The 22,191-nt window shown below is 41.3% G+C and overlaps 1 protein-coding gene across 2 annotated transcripts; it reads left to right on the top strand.

Annotated features, from left to right (window-relative positions):
* The first annotated feature begins 470 nt into the window (after positions 1–470).
* On the top strand, positions 471–4,514 carry LOC148010776 (caffeic acid 3-O-methyltransferase-like). Of its 2 annotated transcripts, none has more exons than XM_087671395.1 (4): positions 471–1,371; positions 2,907–3,234; positions 3,501–3,547; positions 3,630–4,514. In XM_087671395.1, the coding sequence occupies exons 1-4, from the start codon at positions 838–840 to the stop codon at positions 3,927–3,929; spliced, it is 1,209 nt and encodes a 402-aa protein (XP_087527521.1). In that variant the 5' UTR covers positions 471–837; the 3' UTR covers positions 3,930–4,514. The 2 variants fall into 2 exon arrangements, with proteins under 2 accessions (XP_087527521.1, XP_087527520.1); XM_087671394.1 differs by having other exon boundaries at positions 476–1,371; positions 3,483–3,547.
* The last annotated feature ends 17,677 nt before the right edge of the window (positions 4,515–22,191 follow it).

The raw sequence follows: 22,191 nt of genomic DNA, 5'->3' as shown, positions 1-22,191 counted from the left end.
TTACATCATTGAGCTTTTTGCTTTCACATAAGCCTAACCCTTTTAACTCTTGCCCAACTGCTTTACATCCCATGACCCACTTATGATTTGATCATCACATCATGACACAACTCTTTGAATTGAACCTAACCCTTTTAACTTTTGAGCATGAATATTTATCCATCTTATTGAATGTGTGCTTTTGCATAAATAAGTATTTGCTTTGAACAAATATTGATGTAAGCTTAGCAATGCTTTATACTATTTATTGGAGGTTTACTCTTCAAGCTTGTAGTTGCTAGTCTTGAGTTGGTGCATGTGGTTAATTTAAGGTAGGGTCATGCATACATGGAATTTAGTTGTGTTGGCGCTTTCTTCTTTTATGATTCTGGAGATGCCATGGGGAGTTCTTTTAAATAAAACACAAATATACAAGAGAAAGCTTTTGGCTTTAAGGTGATATGAAATGTTTGTAAGATTTTTGTTGCGAGGAGCATTTCATGATTGAGCAGTTTTGATTAGGTGGAAGGAGTGATGGAGAAGTGGTGTGACTCATGTCTGTGATGAAAGGTTTGTTGTAAGGAGCATTTCATGATTGAGAGGTTTTGATTAGGTGGAGCAAGTTATGTAGAAGTGATGTAACTATGATATGAAAAGAAGCAAATGCAAAGCCCTAATAACTCCACAAGTGTGAGAAGTTAGGTTCGTAGGAAGTGGGGGTGGTTAGGAGAAGTAAGAGGGCAATGTGTAATGCTTGGGGTTGAGGGAAGAGCAATCAAGGACACATAGAGGAACACATTTTGCAATCTCTCCTCTCTCTCTCTCTCTCTCTCTCTCTCTCTCTCTCATTCATTGGCCATGGGCGACACCAACGGCGTTGTGAAGCAGGAGGAGGAGCTTGGGGGGGTGGAGGATGGGGAGTGGCTGAGGGTGATAGAGCTGGGCTCGCTGTGCTGCCTGCCGATGGCATTGAAGGCGGCCATCAACCTGAACGTGTTCGAGGTGCTGCAGAGGGCGGCGGCGGCGGCAGCAGCAGCAGCTGATGATGGGCGGGGGTCGTCGGCTGGTGACGGTGGTGATGAGAATAATCAGTGCAAGGGGCTGCTGAGCGCCTCCGAGATCGTGTCCCGCATCCACATCTTCACCTCCGCCAACCCAAAGGGCCCCTCCTCCCTCGACCGCATCCTCCGAGTCCTCGCCTCCCACTCCATCCTCACCGCTACTACTGCCGCAGTCTCTTCCGCCTCCGCCTCCGCCTCCGCCTCTTCATCAAATGGTCATCATACCCCAACCACCACCTTGTATGGCCTCACCCCCCTCTGCAAATACTTCATCGATGACCCCTCGCTTGGCGCCTCCCTTGCCCCTATCATCCTCATGAACCAAGATAAGGTAATATGCACATGTGATTAGAAGACGAGAGAGAGAGAGAGAGAGAGAGAGAGAGAGAGAGAGAGAGAGAGTGTGTGTGTGTGTGTGTTTTTTTGTAAATCACTATTCTTGAGCTCATTTAAAGGTAAGTCCTCACAATATTGTGTGTGTGTGTGTGTGTGTGTGTGTGTGTGTGCATGTATGGGTATACCCATGCATTTGTGTATTTGTAAATGTCACTATTCTCACCAAATTTGGGGTTGTTGCCCAATTGAATCAAATCTAGGTTGAGTATTGTGGGTGTGTTAGTTCAATCCCTAAGTTGCACTTTCCCAACAACATCAATCTAGTCATGTTAATGTCACTATTCTTGAGATCATTCAAAGGTAAGTCCCATTATTGTTTATATGATATCCATTCTTGAGCTCATTTGTGATTACTACTTAAAACAATAATGGGTATGTTCTTTGCATAAAAAGGAAGGAAACTAGGAAAGTCCTCCACTCAGAAAAGACTAAAATGGGCCAGCCATAATGAGATGAGTTTATATTGCTTCAAAATGTGAAATGATGATTAAGCCATGGCATCAAAGGCCAAATAACACTAAATTTAGATTATATTGAGTTTAAGGTGATATAAGTATGTATGTAGACTACTCTTCAATGCATTTTTTTCTTTAAAGTTTTCTCATTTTCAACAAATTCATATAAAAAAGGTTGGTTCAACATTTTTGCATTCCATTTTGATAATAAAGTTTTTGAAACTAAGTGATGCAATCAAAAGGCATGCATCATCACTTTGTTTTAAAGGCACATGCATTTTCATTTTAAAGCTTTTGGAAATAGCTGATCCAATGAAAAGCCATGAAAATGTATTTAGTTTTAAAGGGACATGGAAGGAAACTAATGTAGATAAAATACTTGAAGAATTTGGCATTTCATTTCACTTATAAACTTTGTCTCAAATAGATATCGAATCGATTGGATAACTTCCACACTATAATTTTGTTGGTTTACTTTTTTTGCTATGAGTGTTTTGCACCTAAGACTACTTAAATACATGTGGGAGAAGATATGAGAGATAAAGTAGAGAAGTGCAAGTTGCCATCATGGTTACAATGATAGTGAAATAAGAGATGGAACTCAATGTAATAAAACTTTGCTTTATTATATTTAAAATTTCAACGATTAATTGTCTTTAAAAAGTATGTGAGATCATTCTTATAGGCACTATCTATACCAAAATTTTACAAACAATCATGAAAACATAACTATGTAGAAATGTAGAAAAACATTTAAAAAGTCACGATAGAGACATACATATTTTTTTGGAACTAGGGTAAAGTTAATCAAAGGAATATGCATGGAGGCTATAGCATGAAAAGAAAATTGTGAGCATATATATAATTGTGGCTATGAGAAATGCGCATTCACACTTCTAAAACTATGTTAGAATATTGTATATTTTGAGATTCTTTTGCTTATGTTTGTGTACATGCTTACATTTTCACATTCATTTTAGCTCATTTGACTTTCTTGTATGTTATTTTTTCATAGGTATTCATTGATACTTGGCATCACCTTGATCAAGCTGTTATTGATGGTGGTGAGCCATTCACCAAGGCACATGGCATGGATGCTTTCACTTATGGGCAAGAGGATCTTCGCTTTGACAAGCTCTTCAACTCTGCCATGGCTAACCACTCTAAGCTTCTAATCAAGGCCCTGTTAGTGACATATGATGGTTTTGAAGGACTTCATAGCCTTGTGGATGTGGGTGGAGGCTTTGGGTCATGCTTGCATATGATTGTATCTAAGTATCCTCAACTAAAAGGCATTAATTTTGATCAACCACATGTAATTGAGGTTGCTCCTTCATATCCAGGTAGATCTCACTTTTTTATTTCTCCCATTTCTATGAATAACTTACTTAGAATCTATATAAAGTTATGTTACTTCATTTGCATTCACAAATGAGTTGTTAGGAGAAAATGGAAATAATTAGATCACTTTGATTTCAAATCATGCCTTGCCTCGAAAAAGTAAAGTTTGCACTCTTATTTTAAATTGATTGGATATATGATTTTTAAAAAGACATTTTAGTTATTATTTGTGGGTTTTCTTCTTGAATAGGTGTGCAACATGTTGCAGGAGACATGTTCATCAGTATCCCACAAGGCGATGCCATTTTCATGAAGGTAAATCTTATATCAAGTTATGGCTAAATCAGAGTTCTTGAGAATAAAGGTGTACTTACAATCTTGTTAACAAAAATTTCAGTGGATTCTACACGATTGGAGTAATGAGCATTGCATCAAGTTGTTAAAAAATTGTTACAATGCACTTCCGATGCATGGGAAAGTTATAGTGGTAGAGGCAGTTCTACCAATGAAAGTTGACACTAGTTTGAGGGCTCGAGTTGGCTATCAAATGGATTTACTTATGTTTGCCTATAATCAAGGTGGTCGAGAGCATACTCATGAAGAGCTTGAGAAGCTTGCAAAAGCTGCTGGCTTTATCAAAACACAAGTGATTTGTAAAATTAATGAGTCAAGTGTAGTGGAGTTATACAAGTATTAAAGACATCCCATAAATCTCAAGCTTCATAAAGGTGTTGGCTTTGTCAAAACACAAAAGGTTTGCAAACTTGACACGTCGAGTGTAGAGAAGTTATCTTAGTACTAAATATATACATTTAATTATGAAGATGTGGAAGTGACTCATATAGTGCAAGGCAATGATTGCTCCATCAACCTTTTATTTTCTATAGGGCAAGTGTAAATGTCTATGCCATTACACGAACTTACAATATAGAAAGAAAAATCTGCCCATCAAGCAAGATGAAATACTTGTTTTGCTTGCTTTGCAAGTTGAATATGGCTAGGCTTCCACTCTCCTTTTGTATCAAAAAACACTACCACAAGAAAGATATGCACAATAACAACATTTGATTAAAAGACAATGCTACTTGTTATGCTTGCTTTGCAAGTTGGATATGCTAGTTTCCCAATCTCATTTTGTATGAAAAGACATTGCTACAAGATGGATGTGCAAGATAATAATATTTGAGTCCTTAGTTAAAAGCCTTTAGCCATGGTTTCAAAGTCATGCAAATGATGGCCACAATTGTGGTCTAAATAATTATTATACTTTCTCACATATAAATGACTTCAATGTCGTTCTTTAGCCAAATTCTTTATTGCATAAATTATGGTCATGTATATGTAAATGAGTTATAATGCTAAAATAATTCCTTTAACATCAATATGTATTCCTCTAGATGCATTTATGTCAAGTTCTCCTAATTAGTATTTTAGTAGTATATGGGGGATATTTGTGCATGTGTTTGGATACTAGTTCTCTTCAAAAAATTAAATCATATAATATTATTAAAAACATTACTAAACTATCTTAAATATAATAAAAATTTGAAGAAATCACTTGATACATATAATCTTTAAAGTATATTTTTTACATCTAGAATGCTATTAAACATACAATTACAAATTATTAAATACTCTAACTTACCATCCAATTGAAAACAAAATTTTGAGCATAATAAAAGCAAAGTTTTGACTTGATATAAACTAAATAATTCTTGTAATGAAGAGTAATTAGATATATATTTTAGCAATATTTTAATATATACTTGTTGTCAAGATGACATAAGTATATAAGATGTAAGGGATTCATTTTGTACCATTCAATAATAATACAAAGCCTCTTCATCTTTAAGATTTCCCTAAGCTTCTATGGCTTCCATATCTTGCTTCCTGTCTTTCTTTCTCTACTCCCAATATTTCTCTCTCATTGTCACTTATTCTCTCTCTTCTGCTCTCCTTTCTCTCATCTCTCAATCCCTTATTGATAAGTGGTATCAAAGCATATGCTTTCAATCCATTTTATTTTCTCATTTTTAGCCATATTTTCTCTATTTTTTCACCATTAAATCTTGGACAACATGTACAAGAGCCACATGGCAAGTGCTTGCATGTATTCTACTTGGAGTAGAGACTAATCTTGGGGCTCTAACAAATATTTTGGAGGAGATTTAGCCAAACTGTGGTTAAAATAGTAGGTTGTGCATCCATTACAAGCTATTTTGAAGCCTTCAACTTCATCTTTCTCCATGAACCTTACTTCTTTCCAACAATGGACTATGTAGAAGGCTTCTAGACATCAAGTGCAACAAGCTATATAACATTTCTCCCTACCCTAGTGGTGCCACATTAGTAGAAGATCAATGTGAAATTTGCACTACTTTGTTATTTTGGATAGCATCAAACGTGGCATCAAATCTTCCTCCTGAGGGTGATTGATCACTTCTAATCTTCATCTACATCAAGATCAGCGTGGTGATTGATCACTTCTAATCTTCAGCCTAGATAAGCTATGGAGCTTTCTTTTTCTTCAAACATGGATTTCTTCTTCTTTCCCAAGCCCCAATAAGTGCACTCCATGGGTAGCCATTAAAGCTTAAATAAAGCTCTTCAATTTCAAAGAGCTTTTACTCTATTTCACTTCTAGAGCTTCTCTACAGCTTGCATCCATCAACCTTCATCAAACATTTGAAGCATTTGAGCTCTTTTGACTATTTCAAGTTTCTATGAAGGAGAAATTTGGGGATGTTTCTTTCATAAGGAAATTCATGTTTCTTGAAGCTTAAAGAGACTAAAGGCCTTTTAATTCAATGGATTTTTAGTGGTTCCATTTTCTCATGGTAACAGTGGAGCATTCTTGATGCAAATGGAGCATTCTAGATCTATGGAGTCTATTTTTGAGTTAAAATTTGGGGAAAACAAGATTAATGTTCAAGATTAATCTTGTGATGCTTTAAGATTACTTTCAAGCATTCAAGGAGCAAGGATTGAAGGTTATTTTTCCAACATTAAGCATTTGGAAGCTTATTCAATCATTAGAGATTATTCAAGTCTTTATCAACTTATACAAGAGGTACTTTCAATTAATTGTTGATCTCTCATTTTTATCCATTTGTTGGGCTTAATCCACTTGATTGAGAGTTTAAAGGACTGAGAAATTTCATTAACTTTAGCCCCTTCAATGATCAAATCAGCCCATTCACTAATTGTATTTCTCTCTCGAATCAAAATAGAGAATTAAAAGCCTAGTTTAGCATTAGGGTATTGCATTAAACTTCTTGTTCAAGAGTGAATTGTTGGTTGAAATCATTACTCTAATCCATAGATTATTTTAAGAGCCAATGTATACTTTCATGTTATAGAATATGTGACGAAACTTGTATTTTGGACATTCGCAAGTGTGGCGATTTGTTCTCTAATCCAAATATATCCTATAATCCATTTGGAAAATATTTATTATGAAAATAATAAAGTAATACAATTTTTAAAATGTTTTTTTAAAAACTCAAGATGGTAAAATTTTCTTAATAATAACGTAGAAAAAACATTGAATGAAAGATAATTCAACTAATGACCGTGTTATTGCAAAGAAAATAGTACAACTAAAGCAAGGTAAATAAAGTAAATACACATTGATTAAAGCTCAACTTTCCTGTGAGAAAATACCTATAAATAATGTATTGATGAGCCACAATGCAACATTCACTTGGATTGTCTATATAAAAGCTTCACCATTCAGGTTGATTATACAAAGAGCAACTTGATTATCTTAGGCTTGCCATCCATCAGTACTAGGAACTTCATAATTTTCATGTAGTTTTGTTGATGATGATGATGGTACTGATGTCGACCCTGTGTTGATATCCAATTGACTTCGCTGAGTATTGACTGATATCCAATATGCCAAAGCTCGATCATAGGGAAAGTTCTCTACTGAGTACTGATGGGAAACATACAATCTCATGCAAGTATCCAAGTTTGTACTTAACTTATTGCGCACTTTGTTTTTTAAAAAGTCCATAACACTAAACATTGTTTCATCCTCCACGGATCCTAAAATCATTGTTTGAGCCAAGTCAACAAGTTGTGAATATTCAGGCATATGATCTTGGAGAACTTGACTCATGCTCAACCTGTTCCATAATCGAGTAATTTCACCTGGATTTTGTAGGCTCTACAAGTTCTGTAAATTGATGCCACATGGTATCTCCAAAGCATTGTGATTGTTGCAAAAGTGCATCTCCATCTATTACCGAGAAGGTTGCATCAGACCCTTGCAATTGTAACATTTTCCCAAAGTTTTCTTTAAGAACACGAACTCTTTTCTTGAAATCTGCTTGAAGAGCACACGTCTTGCTTATGGTTCCAAAAATATGGATAAACTATTGACATTGTCTCCAATAGTTCATCTCTTGGAAACTGTTCTCTTATTTCCTGTGACATAGATTGTGCAACTTGTGCTAATATGATTTTAACACTCTCCACTACATTATTAAAAGTTTATATCTTTACAGGCTGTCTTCTAAGAAGTTGTCCTTGAACTTGCTTCCTAGAGACATAAAGATGTACCAACCTTGAATGCACTTTGATGCATACTGTACCATTTCTGTTTATCTTTAAAAAGCTCTTGCTAGGTCTTGATTGAAAGTTCATGATCTCATGCCATCTTTTGAATCTCTCCTCATGCAAAGGATGATTCATATCTGCATAAAAAGAATCTAATGCCAAGCATAGCATCTTCCGAATATTGCTATATTCAGTCATATAAATTGTTCTCTTTTCAGCAAGCTTCATAAGGGCATTAAGCTCCCCAAGCAAATGAACAATTCCTATAAAACAAAGATACAAAATATTAGATATAAAAATTAGAAAAAAAAGTACAAGCAATATAATGACTCCAAAAACATTGAAATACCTATCAATGTAAGTAATGCCTCTAAATCTGTCAAAGCGGTTAAAAGCTCTAATGCCTTGTCAGTCTCCTTCGACTTCTGAGCCGCCAATCTATTCATGAGTCCTACTAAAGATGGGTATTCCTCTAATAATCTCCTAGCTGGCAAGTACAAGCTGATCCACCTTGTATTCACATGCTTCAATAATTTTATACCCTCTGCTAAACCCTTCGCCATCTCTTGGAACTTTAAATATCATTTGGAACTCCTGCAAAAAAAACTACTAGATGTACTGACCAACCACGCCAACTTTGCAACACTATCAAACTCATCAACTATTTTATAGGCCAAGTTCATTCTATGTGCCATACAATGAATTCCTAACATGAAAGGTGCTATAGACGTTTGTAGGCGGACACAAAGTCCTGAGCGATGGCCTTGCATAACTATTGCTCCATCAACTCCCACACAAATTAGTTTTTTTGCAATCTCAACCCTTGATAATTGCAACATACTCAACAAGCTTTCTTTAACTAACAAGAATAGGTTCTCTACTGTGGCATCTTTTTGCATTTTGTTTATTGTAAGAAAATATGCACGATGAACATCATTTTCCACAATATAAACAGTCATGCAAACCCAACTAGTATTATCTCTAGATTTGGCCTCATCTAGCGAGAGAGCAAAAAATTGAGAAGATTTGATTTTTTCTCTCAAATCTTGCTTGACAACCTCATCTAATGCTTCCGCCAAATCCCATCCACTATTGCGTGACCAATGCGAATGTGGAAAATTATCAATAGGAAATCGTGACAAGAATTCCTTATACTCGGGATAGTCCACCATTGGTCTTCCTCGCCTTAAGATATAAAAAACAGTCTGCATGTAAAAAAACCATTACAATTTTATATTACACACAATATAAAACATATTATGAATATATTAATAATTATAAATGATAAAAAAATACCTTAAATTGTAGGATTTTAATTTGCAAGGTCTTATCTTGCATTTTTTTGAACATGTTGTTAATTGATAACTTCTCACGTTGTGCTTGCTCAAGCAAATGTTTCTCATATAGTCCTGCATTCTTTAGATGTAGACACTCCTCACTAGACTTCCATCTTACTTTACTTACTTCTTGCCCATCAACAATGACTTTTTCATACAGCTTGCCTACATGCTTCTCTATAGTGCCAATTTTGAGCTGAAGTGTGCAATTAGCTCCCTTTTTCCAAGAGCAACTAATACATTGAGACTTTTTTGGAGTAGAATCATCAGCTAGTATAATTGGCTTAATGAATGGAAATTTACTAACCCAGTTTAGCTGAAATGTACGCTTTGCAAGGCTCCAAATTCTTTTATTTTTCTTCTCACTAGCTTGTGTGCTTTTCAAGGAACTTGACATCTCTTCTTCATTTGTTTGTATAGGTTGACATGGAGCATTTTGTATAGTTGGTGCAACTTGCGTTTCAACTACTCCAACACTAGTAGTGGCACAAATTTGTTGATCTCTTGCTATTTGATATGGCATTTCAATCTCATTATTTGCTTCATTTCCAAGAATAGATGTATATGGTTGATTTGTTGATGCCTGTGAATCATTTATAACATTTGTGGTTGCAGGGGTATTTATTGGATGGCTGAAAAATGTAGCAATATCTCCCTTTGAAACCTCATAAATTTTTTGTTTCTTTAATCTACCCATGCCTACAAAAAAACACACAAAACAATATCTAAGATTTTGTTTCTTCACAATGCTACTATAAAATTATATCAGCTTTTAAAGAATATCGCTTGCACATAAATCCAAATATAACTTGAAAATTAAAAAAAACATACAAACAACTACCACTTAACTACGACTCACCAAAGATTGGCTTCAAGCTTTTAGATCAAAGCAACTTGTTTGCAAGAAACAACACACACAACACATGAGGTATACACACATATGATCACACTTTATAAAAATTGCACATAAATCCAAAAATAACTTGGAATTTAAAGAAACATATAAACCATTACCAACTTAACCAAGGCCCATAAAAGATTGGTTTCAAGTCTTTAGATTGAATCACCTTGTTTGCAACAAGAAACAACACCCTTAAATGTGTGCACATACACATCCTTGCACATTTTGTACTAGTTGCATATAAAAGAAAATATAAATTGAAATTGAAAGAAACATATAGACCATTACCAACTTAACTATGACCCTTGGTTTCAAGCTTTTTAGATTACAGCATCTTATTTGCAAGGAATAGCACACACCCACACACGCATGTACACATACATTGTTGCACATTTTAAAAAACCTTCCTAAATAATGACACTAGCTCAATGGAGATAAAATGTGATATGGTTAATAATTTTATATCCAAGTTTATCATGAAATTAATCGAAAAGTAGCTATCAAAGGTTGATAAAAATCTCTCAATGGTTCTAGTGACTATGAAATTTTCTAAGTGTTACCTTTATTAAGTGCATTATGATAAGCATTGTGGTCTATGATGTAAATATCAAGATATGATTATTTGCACTCATAAACCTTGTGTATGCAATGGGGTACTCACTAGTGTTTCACATTTTCTAACTAGAAACAATTTATAGATATCAAATCTTCATCATGATATAAAACATGGCACATTGCAAATAGTGAATTTCAAAACTTGAAAAAACCATCAATCATACAAAACAAATCGTGAATAAGATAGACATGCAATCTTGGAATAAATACTCCTAACAATTAAAAGCACTTAACTTACTTAATCTATAGGCACAAATTACGAGTCCCATTCCATGGAGTATAGAGTTTTACAAAGTTGCCAATCTTTTCAAGACATGTTTGGATTCACAAGTCATGGAAACTCCAAAAACTAATAGATTGTTTTACAAAATGCAAGTAGAGATTGTGGGAGTAGAGTTACTCAAAAGGGGTGAGCTAAGATAGGACCAAGCTCTACAAGGGGTCTCTGTGCCTTTGTAGGATCAATCCCACACTCTACCCTCAAAAAGTCATTGAGGTCTGCAAAGGATATATGTGCAACCCTATCATCTACCAACATGCGATCACTTGCCTTTAACTCTATCGAATGCATGATCACTTCATCTGGGGCATCCCTTGGCTTTCTGCACAACCACAACTTTTGGCCTAGGCACCAAAACTCAACAAGACAGATGATGAGCCAACCAATTGCATACACATTAGACTCCTTGCTATAGGCAGATTGGCACAGTGGGTTGTAGATCTCACGTGCAATCCAAGTTCGTCTTCTCCTTTCCAACTCTCCTTTCTATTGACACTCATCAATGAGGTGCATGAGATCATTTGGATCACCACAATTGATCTTTGGTAAAGTCTAGTACCATGTTCTTAGCATGCAAGTTTGAATGGATGATGTCGGCACTATGCACGGCCTTCATCCCATCCACTAGTGCATGAATAATATTTGGCATATTATTGATAATGCCCACAATCCTAGCTTTCTCCTCTACATTGGGCACCTTGTCACAATTAGAGCTGAATCCCATTGATGTCTTGCACAAGCACTCAATTTTTCTTCTATATCTACATTCCTTGAAAGGACCCCACATCAATACATCATTCAATGTACCACCATTGAATAAGGGGAAGACTATAACCCAAGGGGACTAAAAAGTGAAGGCGATGGATCGCACAATCGATGCATTGACCTTTTGCATCCCTCGCTCCACTTGAAACTGTTGTAACTTGGCATTATTAGTTTTGGCACAAAATTTCAAATTTGAAGGAAAATAACTTATAGTATCTATTGTGGCTTCCACACACACTGCTTGAAGGAGCCTTCACCGATGTCTCTGCTTGGCTTGATTGCATCAAAAGGAATGCCAATTGTTGGTGCACATTGGTGATTCCTCAATGTCCGCCACATAGTTCTTGCCCCCGACGGATCATCTTGCTGTCCTATAGAACTGGGACTAGGACTTGCACCTATTGCAGTCTTCAAACGATTTGGCAGAGAGGAGGCACCATACAAGTCCTTCGCTCGCTTTGAATGATCTACCTCCTCTCTCCACTTTGTGTTCCACAAGGCCAACTTCTCATTTGATAAAAATGATGGTGCTAACTCCCTATGATCTTTAAGCATCTTAGGTGCGTTTCTGAGCAATGTGCGACAAAGGTGCAAGTTTTTCTCAGGATCCATGACTACATCAGTAACTAAGTGTGAAAGCCCTTGTTGTTGTAACAAGGCACGCATAGCTATACATGCTCAATTGCAAAAGTTGACAAATGCAACATCATTGCTATTAATGAATGATATTTGCTCTTCTATACTGGATGATATGGCCTCTATTAAGCAAATGCGGAGTGCTTTGGCAATGTTAAGAGCCATCTCAACAAGGCCTATTCCCCTAGTCTCTAACAAAGGAAAAAAAGCATATAAGCATGGCACTCGAGACCTTGCCTCCCAATTGTAAGTTAGACTACATCACTTGAATAAAAGCATTTGATATACAATCCTTGTCTTCGATTATACTAGTGTTGTAGACTTCAATTGAGTTAAAATTACATGATATCATTTAGACATTGAACAATGAAGATGCAAAATAGATTGCATCAAGTTGTTTTCTCATAAAAGCATAAATACACAAAAAGATTGCTAGAGTTTTAAAGATCTATGCATGCGAGGACACTTTACGGTCGAGTGTATGACCTAAATGCCCATCCCATCAAGAAACACTAAACAACTAGCATGTTAGGACATTATGTAGTCGAAAATATGACCAAATGACCATCACTTATTTATTCATTTATAGCCCATCAGGAAATTATCTAGCCGAATTCATGACCAAGTGCCCATCCATACCTAAGGGGGAAGGGAGGGTGTCACAATCAAAATGACACATCTATGCCAAGTTCACGACACAATGCCAAGTCAATTGTGACATACTTGTCAAAAGACACTCACTTGCCAACTTCACAACTAAGTGCCTTCTTGGCAAGCACCTTTCATCCCTACACACATACACCCATCACGAGACAAGTATCATGACATGTATACGTTGAATACACGACACATGCCAATCCACGTATCTCACAAGTGACTACAAAATACATATGCACAGAGAATCAAAGATACAAATAATGCATGGCAAGAGACCCATCTCATGACACACATACATGCCAATCAACGATCCCTTGCCATACACGTGCATGTGAAGAGTATACACCTTCGCACAGTGAGTGATAGGAGAGGATTTCCTTATCAGTTCTCTTGACATGCATATCCTGAATTCATGGTGCATGCCAGTCAAACATCCTCTTCTGTCACACATGTGGATATGTGCACACATACATGTACACACATACATGCACACATCGTGACAAGAAAGGACTATCTCATGGCATGCATACGCCAAATTCATAACACATGCCAATCAATGGGCCTCTCCTGCCACACACACCATACCACCTACTCTCTAATTTTTTTTAAATGGTATTCTTGAACTTGCATCTCATGAAAAGGCCCAATGTCTTCTTTCTAATGCATCTCATACTGATTGCTTATTAAAAATGTTTGCCACATATACTCCAGCTGAGAAAAAAGGCTGATGCCAGGCGAGGTGATAAGACAAAAAAGAGGTGACTCTCCCTTACCACTTAAGACCCTAAAGGGGTTCACAACCTGGCCCGAGGGAAACTTTGCCCACCTCCCAGTGATCCAGAGCCCAATACTTGTATGCAGGTACAGGTGCTTCCATGAGATCCACTCCCCTATCCTAATGATCCCTCTTGGATACCCCACAATGCTAATGGCACCCATGTATGACACTTGAAGTACATGTAGTCAAAGGATATGTATGGCAGTGAATGTACTTATGCATTAATGGCAGAGCTGATGGGTATGCAATGATGCTCTTGATTATGCTCAGTATGCTCAAGATGCTATTGATGTGGCTAATCAGGCCCCTTGAACTATGCTCTATCCATATAAGACCTTGGTACTAAGGGACATGCAGTGTTTTTGGTCATAGTCCTGCAGGACTGTCACAAAGATCCCATTGCAAAAAATTATATTCTAAATCTGGGGGTGAACCCTATAGCTCAAAGAGGACTTTTTTCCCTCCAGTTTGAATCAAAAATCTCCCCAATCGGAGCTACGGTGTGAAAGTTATGCCCATTTTTGTGCACTAGGGTCACTATGGACTGCTCCAGGACAGGCACAGTAAACCCATTACAAAAAATTCTGATCATTTTCCGTCACAAAGATTAATAGCTCATCTCAAAGAGGACGTTTTCCCCTCTGACTTGAGCCCAAAACCTCATCAATGGAAGTTTCCTACAAAGAGTTACGCCCCTTTTACTGATAGAAGGTCCTATGGACTACATCCAGATGGCTGGCCAGAAAGGCAAAAGTAAGGCCCAAGAGGACCTCCAGAGGGAGATTAGAGACTCCTGGACCTCCATGAATGAAGAACCAAGCTTTGTGCAAGATTACCATGGTGATATACAAGAGGAAATGCCTAAAACAGTCCCGTATATCATTCTAAATCACACCCTCTGCCAACATGAGTTATGTCATATGGAATGACACAATGATATGTTCACCAACCACCTCCAAATGATGTCCAAGTTTGATGAAGCGATCAAGCTCATGGCTATCTCAAACTCGAAGACTCAGCAGACCTTGGAGTAGCTCACTGCTCTTGTGGCTCAATTAGTGACCACTTCATCCCAAGAAAAGACCAATGACTCTAGGCATGAGTCTAGACGTCCTCTACATCAGGAATCGTCGCATAGTCCACAGGGTACATGAACTTGGTACACTCTTGACCAACGTAACCCCATATGAATCAGCCCCATCAAGGACAACATGGTACAAATGGCCAGCCTGGCAATCATGGACAACATGGTTATAATGGACAACATGGGCTTAATGCACCACAAGGAATGTATGGATAGCAAGGCATGTATGGCCACCATGGGTTGCATGGACAACAAAGATTTCATGGGCAGCATGGCCCCTATGATTTGTGTGACAAGGTCATCCTAACAAAGTACAATGGGAAATCCCCCTCACCATCTGACTTGGAATTATGGATGTCCAAGTTGGAGTCCTACTTCAACATCTACCCCCACACTGATGATTAGAAAATACTTTTTGCCTCTCTCCACTGGGAAGGGTTTGCCCACACATGGTGGCACTATATCAATCAGGAGAATCAACAGTTCATTGATTGGGAAGATTTCAAAATGCATATGGTCCAAGTTTTTGTGTCCCCTGTGGAAAAAGAACAGTTGGCAAGACGATGGTACACTCTTGACCAACGTAACCTCATTGTACATGACTACACAAATCAGTTCATGAACTTGGCCATGAATGTGGAGAGCATTAATGACGGTGGTAAATTACACAAGTCACATCTATAGGTTGGAACTGAGTCTATCAGCCGATGTTATGGCCCAAAAACCTACCACACTCTTTGATGCAATCGAATTGGCTGAGAGATATGCAAGAAAGTACCATAAGAATGAGCATTTTCAGCAAGGTGTTGGACGTCCCGACATTCCTTCACGATCAGCCCCATACGAGGGTGGTTTTCGAGGCACTTCTATGCCTAATAACAACCTTAAAGTACCCACCTACCCCGCCTTCCATGCTGAAAGAAAAATGGGCACTTTTGGAACATCATCAATCTCTAATGCTAAAAATAGGTATGCTAAAAATAAACAGTCCACTGCATTACTTTCCCATGGATCCAACAGTCAACGGTTCATCTCCCCAGATGTTGTGAAGGAACGAAAAGAAAAGGGCCTATGCTTTAAGTGTGGAGACAAAGAATTGTTACCGTGTTTATGTTACCGTGTTTCCGAACACAGAAGAACAGGAACTGGAAAGGAAGGAAAAAGAGCAAAAAAGGCGCCTTGACTGGCAACCAATCCCTGAAAAATTCAAATACTCGGACACGACACTCAAAGGCTTCAGTGTGGGGCCGCGGCAATAAAAGAGGAAAGGCGCACCATTAAAATATGGGAGCGCTACCAAATCTGTGTAAAAGAGTGTCAGGCTCGCTCCTGTGCAAAGTGTATGCATTAGTGGGAATAGGGTAAATTAGAATGGTGGGAAATGGGAAAGAGGGCCTAGGCTACGGCCAGCCATGTAAAAGAGGAAAAGGGGATGACCGCCCGGAAGGAATTTAGGGTTTTGTATATAAGGTTGAAAAAAAGGAATGAGAAGCTCATTCTTTGGTGTGTGGCTAAAGGAGTCTTCTTTTTCCTCTCTTCTTCTCTCCTTCTTGCTTGTGTGTGATCTTGAGAGAGGGAGTGTGAGAGTGTGAGGGAGTGAGTGTGTGTGAGGGTGAGGGATCAAGAGGGTGAAGCTCTTCACCATCTCCTCTCCTCTTCTTCTCTTCTCTCCCCTTCTCTTCTCTTGCGCGCGCGGCTATGGAGGATGGAGCTTGGAGATGGAGGAGGCTTGAGGATGCTTGTGCTCGCATCTAGGATCGTGGAGCTACCGGAGTGCAAGAGAGAGGAGGGTACTCGATCGAGCATCAAGGTAAGCTCACTACACTTGAAGGATCGACGGCGCGTTGGCTAGGTGAGAGATAGCCATTAGAGCTCGCTTGAAACGCTTGAAAGAATAAGCGGTCCGTGGGTCTTGGCGGTCAAGCGAAAGCTCCCACATTTTGGTTTCGTTGCCGGGACTAACGGATTCAAGCTTGAGCACTTGCGCACCTCATATCAAGCATCGAAGTAGGGTATTCATCCCCGAAATGGAGCTTGAGATAGGTAGGAAGTTGGGTGTTTTAATCTTCGGAACAAGTAAGTATTCTGGATATGGTTGTTTGATGATTGGAAAGCATGGAGAATCTAGTTCAGTTTTTTGTCTTCGATTTTTGTTGCATTTAGCGTAGGTTAGAGTTAGGAGATCGAACCGGAAAAGGGTAGGGTTCACTGTTTCAAAACAGGGTAAAGACAGGGAAAAGTCATTCAAATGCACAAAATGCTTGCTGGTGAGGGCTAAGATCGACAAGAGAGGGATTAGGGGTGTCAACGCCACAGCTGGAAGGGCATATAAGAACGGGGAGGCCAAAAGAGAACTCATTTGTGCCATTTCAGTGTGAGAGACAGAGAGAGAGAGAGAGCTAGGAAGCCCCAGGCCGTGTGATTTGATCGCAGCACTGATGCACTCACCGACCCATTTGGGTATATCAATCCATCCCTCAAATCTCCTAGATGGTATCTGGAGTTTGGTGCTTGAAATAGTTGAGTAAATCGCAAGAACCGGCAAGATCAGCGTCGCACGGTCTTCATCGAGCCGTTTTCGGCCCGTCCGAGCTCTTACTTCTGGGCCGAGGCCTAGAATCGGCCTTCGGCCCCTGACCATTCGGCCACTTGGCCAGAACCCCAGTCGGCATTCGGCCCGTCCAAGTCAACCCGTCCGAATGACACTCCTCGAACCGTTCGAGCCATAACTTATTGACCACGTGGCACATTCGGCCTGGTACCATTCGGCCCGTCCGAGTGACCCGTCCGAATTCCACAATCAGAACTCGGCCACGTCGGGATTCGACCCTCGGCCAGCTCGGATTCGACCCGTCCGAATTATCTTGTCCGAATCTGTCAAACTCGATATTCGGCCCATCCGAGTAAAACTCGTCCGAGCCAGAATTAGAGATTCGGCCCCTGACCCCATGACATTCGGCCCGTCCGAGTGACCCACTCGGACCCTACAATTCGGACCACTTGGTCCGAGTGCAGCTTTTTGTCAAAGTTGTCAGAAACTTGACCCAACCGGCAAACGCGCATTAGTGCAACTTGTCGAAACCCTTTGGGCGTTCAGAACTTGATTCTGGCATCCGGGCTGAGAGAAATTGTAATACACAGCCACTTAGCAGTGGGCAGTAGACAGTTGAGGGAACCACGGACTAGAGCGCAACTCGCTGAACCACGAAGACCCAATCAATCAGAAGCAAACAAGGAAGCAAACAAGGAACCCTAAACCCCGACTAAACGGCCAGAAAATGGACCTACAAGCCTATCAGGCCAGAAACGAGCAAGAGTGAGTGGGGCGCCAAGGAATTGCTTGCTGCACTCACATGGAATTTTGCACTTGAAGTACACTTAAGGAAACTGAAAGCCTGATTGAGCTCAAGTGCACGAGGAACAATACACTCACTGAGTGGCGGTAAATTGAGAATTGTATTCAGTAATTAAAGGAACTCACTCAGATAAACCGCTCAAGGAACCCACCAATAGGAGAGGACCCAGGACGGAAACAGACACGCAAAGCGTAGCAGAGAACCAAGCGAGGAGCGCCAATAACAAGGACCTATCACGACTAGCTAACTTGATCGACAACGCAGCAAGGCGCAAGAATCCGACCATGACGGAGGAAGGTTCAGACCATCGATGTACCGAGGAGCTCGATGTTAGCACATTCCCAGATGCTATACATCAGATGGTGAGCAGTTACGATGCGCATGCCCGGTACGAGCACTGCAGCAGAACGACAGAAGCAATCATTGCAGACCTAGAGGAAGAGAGAAGGCTAGCTCGCAAGGCATTACAAGGCATAGCCGAGTATAATAGGGATCAACAAGCCAGGAGCCTAAGACAAAGCATGGAGCTGCATGAGGTGCAGCGAGTGCTAAACCTCGCTGGCTGGAATCGTACGGACCAGGAAAGAGCACTAGAGGGATACCTGACGCTGAGCGAGCTCCTCATGAAACGGCTGCTTGATAACACTGTAGTAGAGCAGAGTGCCACTGCACCAGCAACGTCGTTGCTTGCAGGGTTAGTGGCAAACCAGGGCTCAAAGAGCCAGGCCAAAATACCTATTGTCGCCAAGCAGCTCGACAAGTACCAGCCACATGACGATCCGTACAGCTTTGTCGAGCAGTTTGAGCAAGTCTGTGAAGCCAATGGCCTCAACGACCAGACTCAACGTTCGCAAGCATTCGGACTTTGCCTAAGCGATAAAGGTAGGACATGGTATACAAGCCTGGATGCCACAGAACGGGCCAACTTCAATAACCTCAAGGATCTTTTTATCAAGAGGTTTGCTGAGCCCGGATACTCTGACAACCTGCTAGTATGCCTGATGAACCTCAAGCAGAAGGAGAAGGAGGGAATCCGCGACTATGTGACCCATGTGAGGAGCCTCTTTAAAAGAATCCCTTTAGGCGAGCGACCGATTGACAGGGCAGTATCGACTGTATTCATCAACGAAATTCGAGATGAGGAGTTGTATAAGGTACTGGCAGGCAACTCAAGCTTGCAGCGAGACGTGGTGGCTAGGGTCTTTGAGGAAGCCATCAGAGTCGATGACCAGCTGAAAGAGCGGAGCTCCAGGAGCTCGAACCTAGAAGAAACCAACCCGCGGAGTTTAGAGAGAACGCTAGCTTCTAGTGAGCGATCGAACCCATCACCCCAAGACAAGGGGAAGGCTACCGAGGCAGACCAAGGCCTGGCGGAGGTCAGGATGGAATTAACCAAGATACAGGACATGCTGAGACGACCGATGCGGCCACACATCCAGTGCATGTACTGTGGAGGGAACCACTTTCTAGCTGAATGTCAAGACCCTAGGTCAAGACCGTGGGCCAACTGCGGGAGGTTTGGCCACGATGTCGCACAATGCAGGCTACCAAGAAGGTTTTCATACTCGCAACCCTACGGCCAGCCTTATCTAGCTAACAGGCCGCAGCCATTCTTTGGAAGGGGGGCCCCGTTGGCTCTACCCGTGCCTAACGATATGAAACCCGCCATCCCTAGAATGGACATAAATCCCACCGACATTCCCAGACCGCTTGGTCCTTATGTGAACCACTCACCGAGCGACGCTCCAGTTCATTACATAGAGGAGCCAAATGATGAAGAGACCTACATTTACCCTTACATCTCGCATGACGACGAGGGTAATGCGGTCCTCATGGATTGTCGACCCGTGCCGGTGATGGCGTTGGGAAGAGGTTGGGGTAGAGGCCTAGGAGGGTAGCCACAGGATCCAGTCACTTGTTGGACTTGCGGACACCCCGGTCACGTCTCATCGCGTTGCCCTGAAAGAGAGCAGCAAAACAGGGACAAGGCAGATCAAAGGTGCGCGGAGTGCGGAATCACCCATCTTTTCGTTGATTGCCCAAAGCGGAAGCCGTCCTCTAGCGCAGCTAATTTGCCATCCGTCCCATTAGGGCTGTTTGGTGTCGAAAACCCCGACGGGGAGGCGACACCTATTTCCTTGCAAGTTATGACCCACGCCCAAACCAAGCAGGCCGGCATCTCTCTGCCAGGACCTAGCAACCTGGACGCAGCCTCAATAGGAAAGAAAAGCCGCAGGCGAAAAAAGAAGAAGTCAGACGCTAAGGTCGCACTGAAGACCGAGAGTGCTACGACTTTAACTACTGGGAAGAGAGTCTCAGATGCGGAGGCATAAACTTCAGCCCCTATGACAACCGAAAGGGGAAGTGCCAAGATAGGGGAATACCCGCACCCCAAGCGACAATTGGAGGCCATAGAAAAGGTTAAGGAATGGGTGAGGAAGGCTCAACAGCATCTCAAAGATGCGGAACCCATCACGGAGAACGAGATCAAGGATCTCTCTAGCATAAGCACGCCTAGATCACCGCCTCCACCTAAGTAGGCCGAGGCTACCATGCCCCAAACAGTGCCACTAAGACCAAGCCTAGACGCAACGGAGCCGCAGATCAGCCGTGGTCGTTGGCCCAGACGGTGTAGCTTAAGGGAGGGACCAGCACTTAGCAATCTCCTAACCACACTAGTGACCACCCCCTTGACGTTTGGCCTGGGAGATCTGCTTAAGCAACACCCTGCCCTATGGAAAGACCTTAAGCAGTGGGTTGAGGGCTCACAAGAGCAAGTCACGGTAGACCCGCAAGACCAGGATGCAGAAACACAATTGCCCAACCTCACGCTGCACTCTGCACCTAAATCTTTGCACGTCAACGCCTTTTGGGAAGGCTCTGAGATGCACGTTGTCCTGCCAGTCCTAGCCCTGGGTGACTCAACAAGGAAGGGAATCGTAGACACGGGAGCTGGGGTTAGTGTGCTTAGCCACGCGGTGCTGCAAACCTGGGGGAACCCGCCTGTTGAAGCTGCTAGGTTTAACGTTACACTAGCAAACGATATGAGAATGAAACCATTCGGGGTCCTGAAAAATCGACTAGTAAGGATCGCAGGGGTTCAGTTCTCCGTTGACTTTATAGTCATGAAGGGAGTGGACTATGATGTCCTATTAGGCCAACCTTGGATGCGCAACGCAAGAGTCATCGAAGATTGGGGTAACGGCTTGATCTTCCTTGGCAATAGAACTAACGCTGTACGAGTTGAAATGGACACTTGGAAGACCTCACCAGTCGACCTGGACACCATCTCAACTATGCTCAAAGGGAACACTCAGGTCAAGAAGCCCTATGAGTCCTTGACCAAGTATATCCCCTACCCAGAGGATGAGCGGGATTGGATGCACGTCCTCGCTACAATTGACCTACCGTTCTCCAACCAAGGGGCACACGAGCAAGCCATCGAAAGGGTCGGAAAGGCAAACGAATTACATCTTGCGCCACTCTACATGATGGCAGCAAGCCCCCATGAAGGGCTGGAGCCTGTTACCTTCCAAGTGCCTTCCAACAAAAGGGAACTCCAGGGAATACTGGAGTACTTAACGGGCCGGCTAGCAGGCAACTTAGCCGCCAACTTCAAGCCGCTCCAGGACCTCTTGGAGGAGTACCCAAAGCAAGCCTTGGGAGACGATGAGCAGTCGAGCGATAAAGATTCCTGTGATGAATACAAAGATTGCCAATCCTTCGGTGATGAAAGTGAGGGTGAAGTGGATACTATAGAGTATGACACTGAAGGGCGAGAAATTGAGCAGATACGGGCAGATGCCAAGCCGCAGAGGAGACAGGCCCTTAGAATGGACCAAGGAGTCATGTGTACAAAGTGTGATCGTGCTTGGTTGGAAGGCGTAGGAGCTGTAGAGCATGAGCAAGCTGGCCTCACCCAACCAGGAACGACATCACTGCTTAGAACCGAATCGCCATCTGAACTGCAACCACTAGGGGAGACCA

The sequence above is a fragment of the Lygodium microphyllum genome, chromosome 29 (assembly GCF_053477565.2).
Source record: "Lygodium microphyllum isolate KBCC chromosome 29, Lygodium_microphyllum_v1.1.10, whole genome shotgun sequence".
Taxonomy (NCBI): domain Eukaryota; kingdom Viridiplantae; phylum Streptophyta; class Polypodiopsida; order Schizaeales; family Lygodiaceae; genus Lygodium; species Lygodium microphyllum.
Note: the sequence above shows the minus strand (reverse complement) of the source record. Positions and strands in the feature narration are given on the sequence as shown.

Coding starts and splice junctions, on each gene's coding strand:
- LOC148010776 (XM_087671394.1), top strand. CDS start 838: ATGGGCGACACCAACGGCGTTGTGAAGCAGGAGGAGGAGCTTGGGGGG. Junction 1,372..2,906: donor TCCTCATGAACCAAGATAAG/GTAATATGCACA, acceptor ATTTTTTCATAG/GTATTCATTGATACTTGGCA. Junction 3,235..3,482: donor GGTTGCTCCTTCATATCCAG/GTAGATCTCACT, acceptor CTTCTTGAATAG/GTGTGCAACATGTTGCAGGA.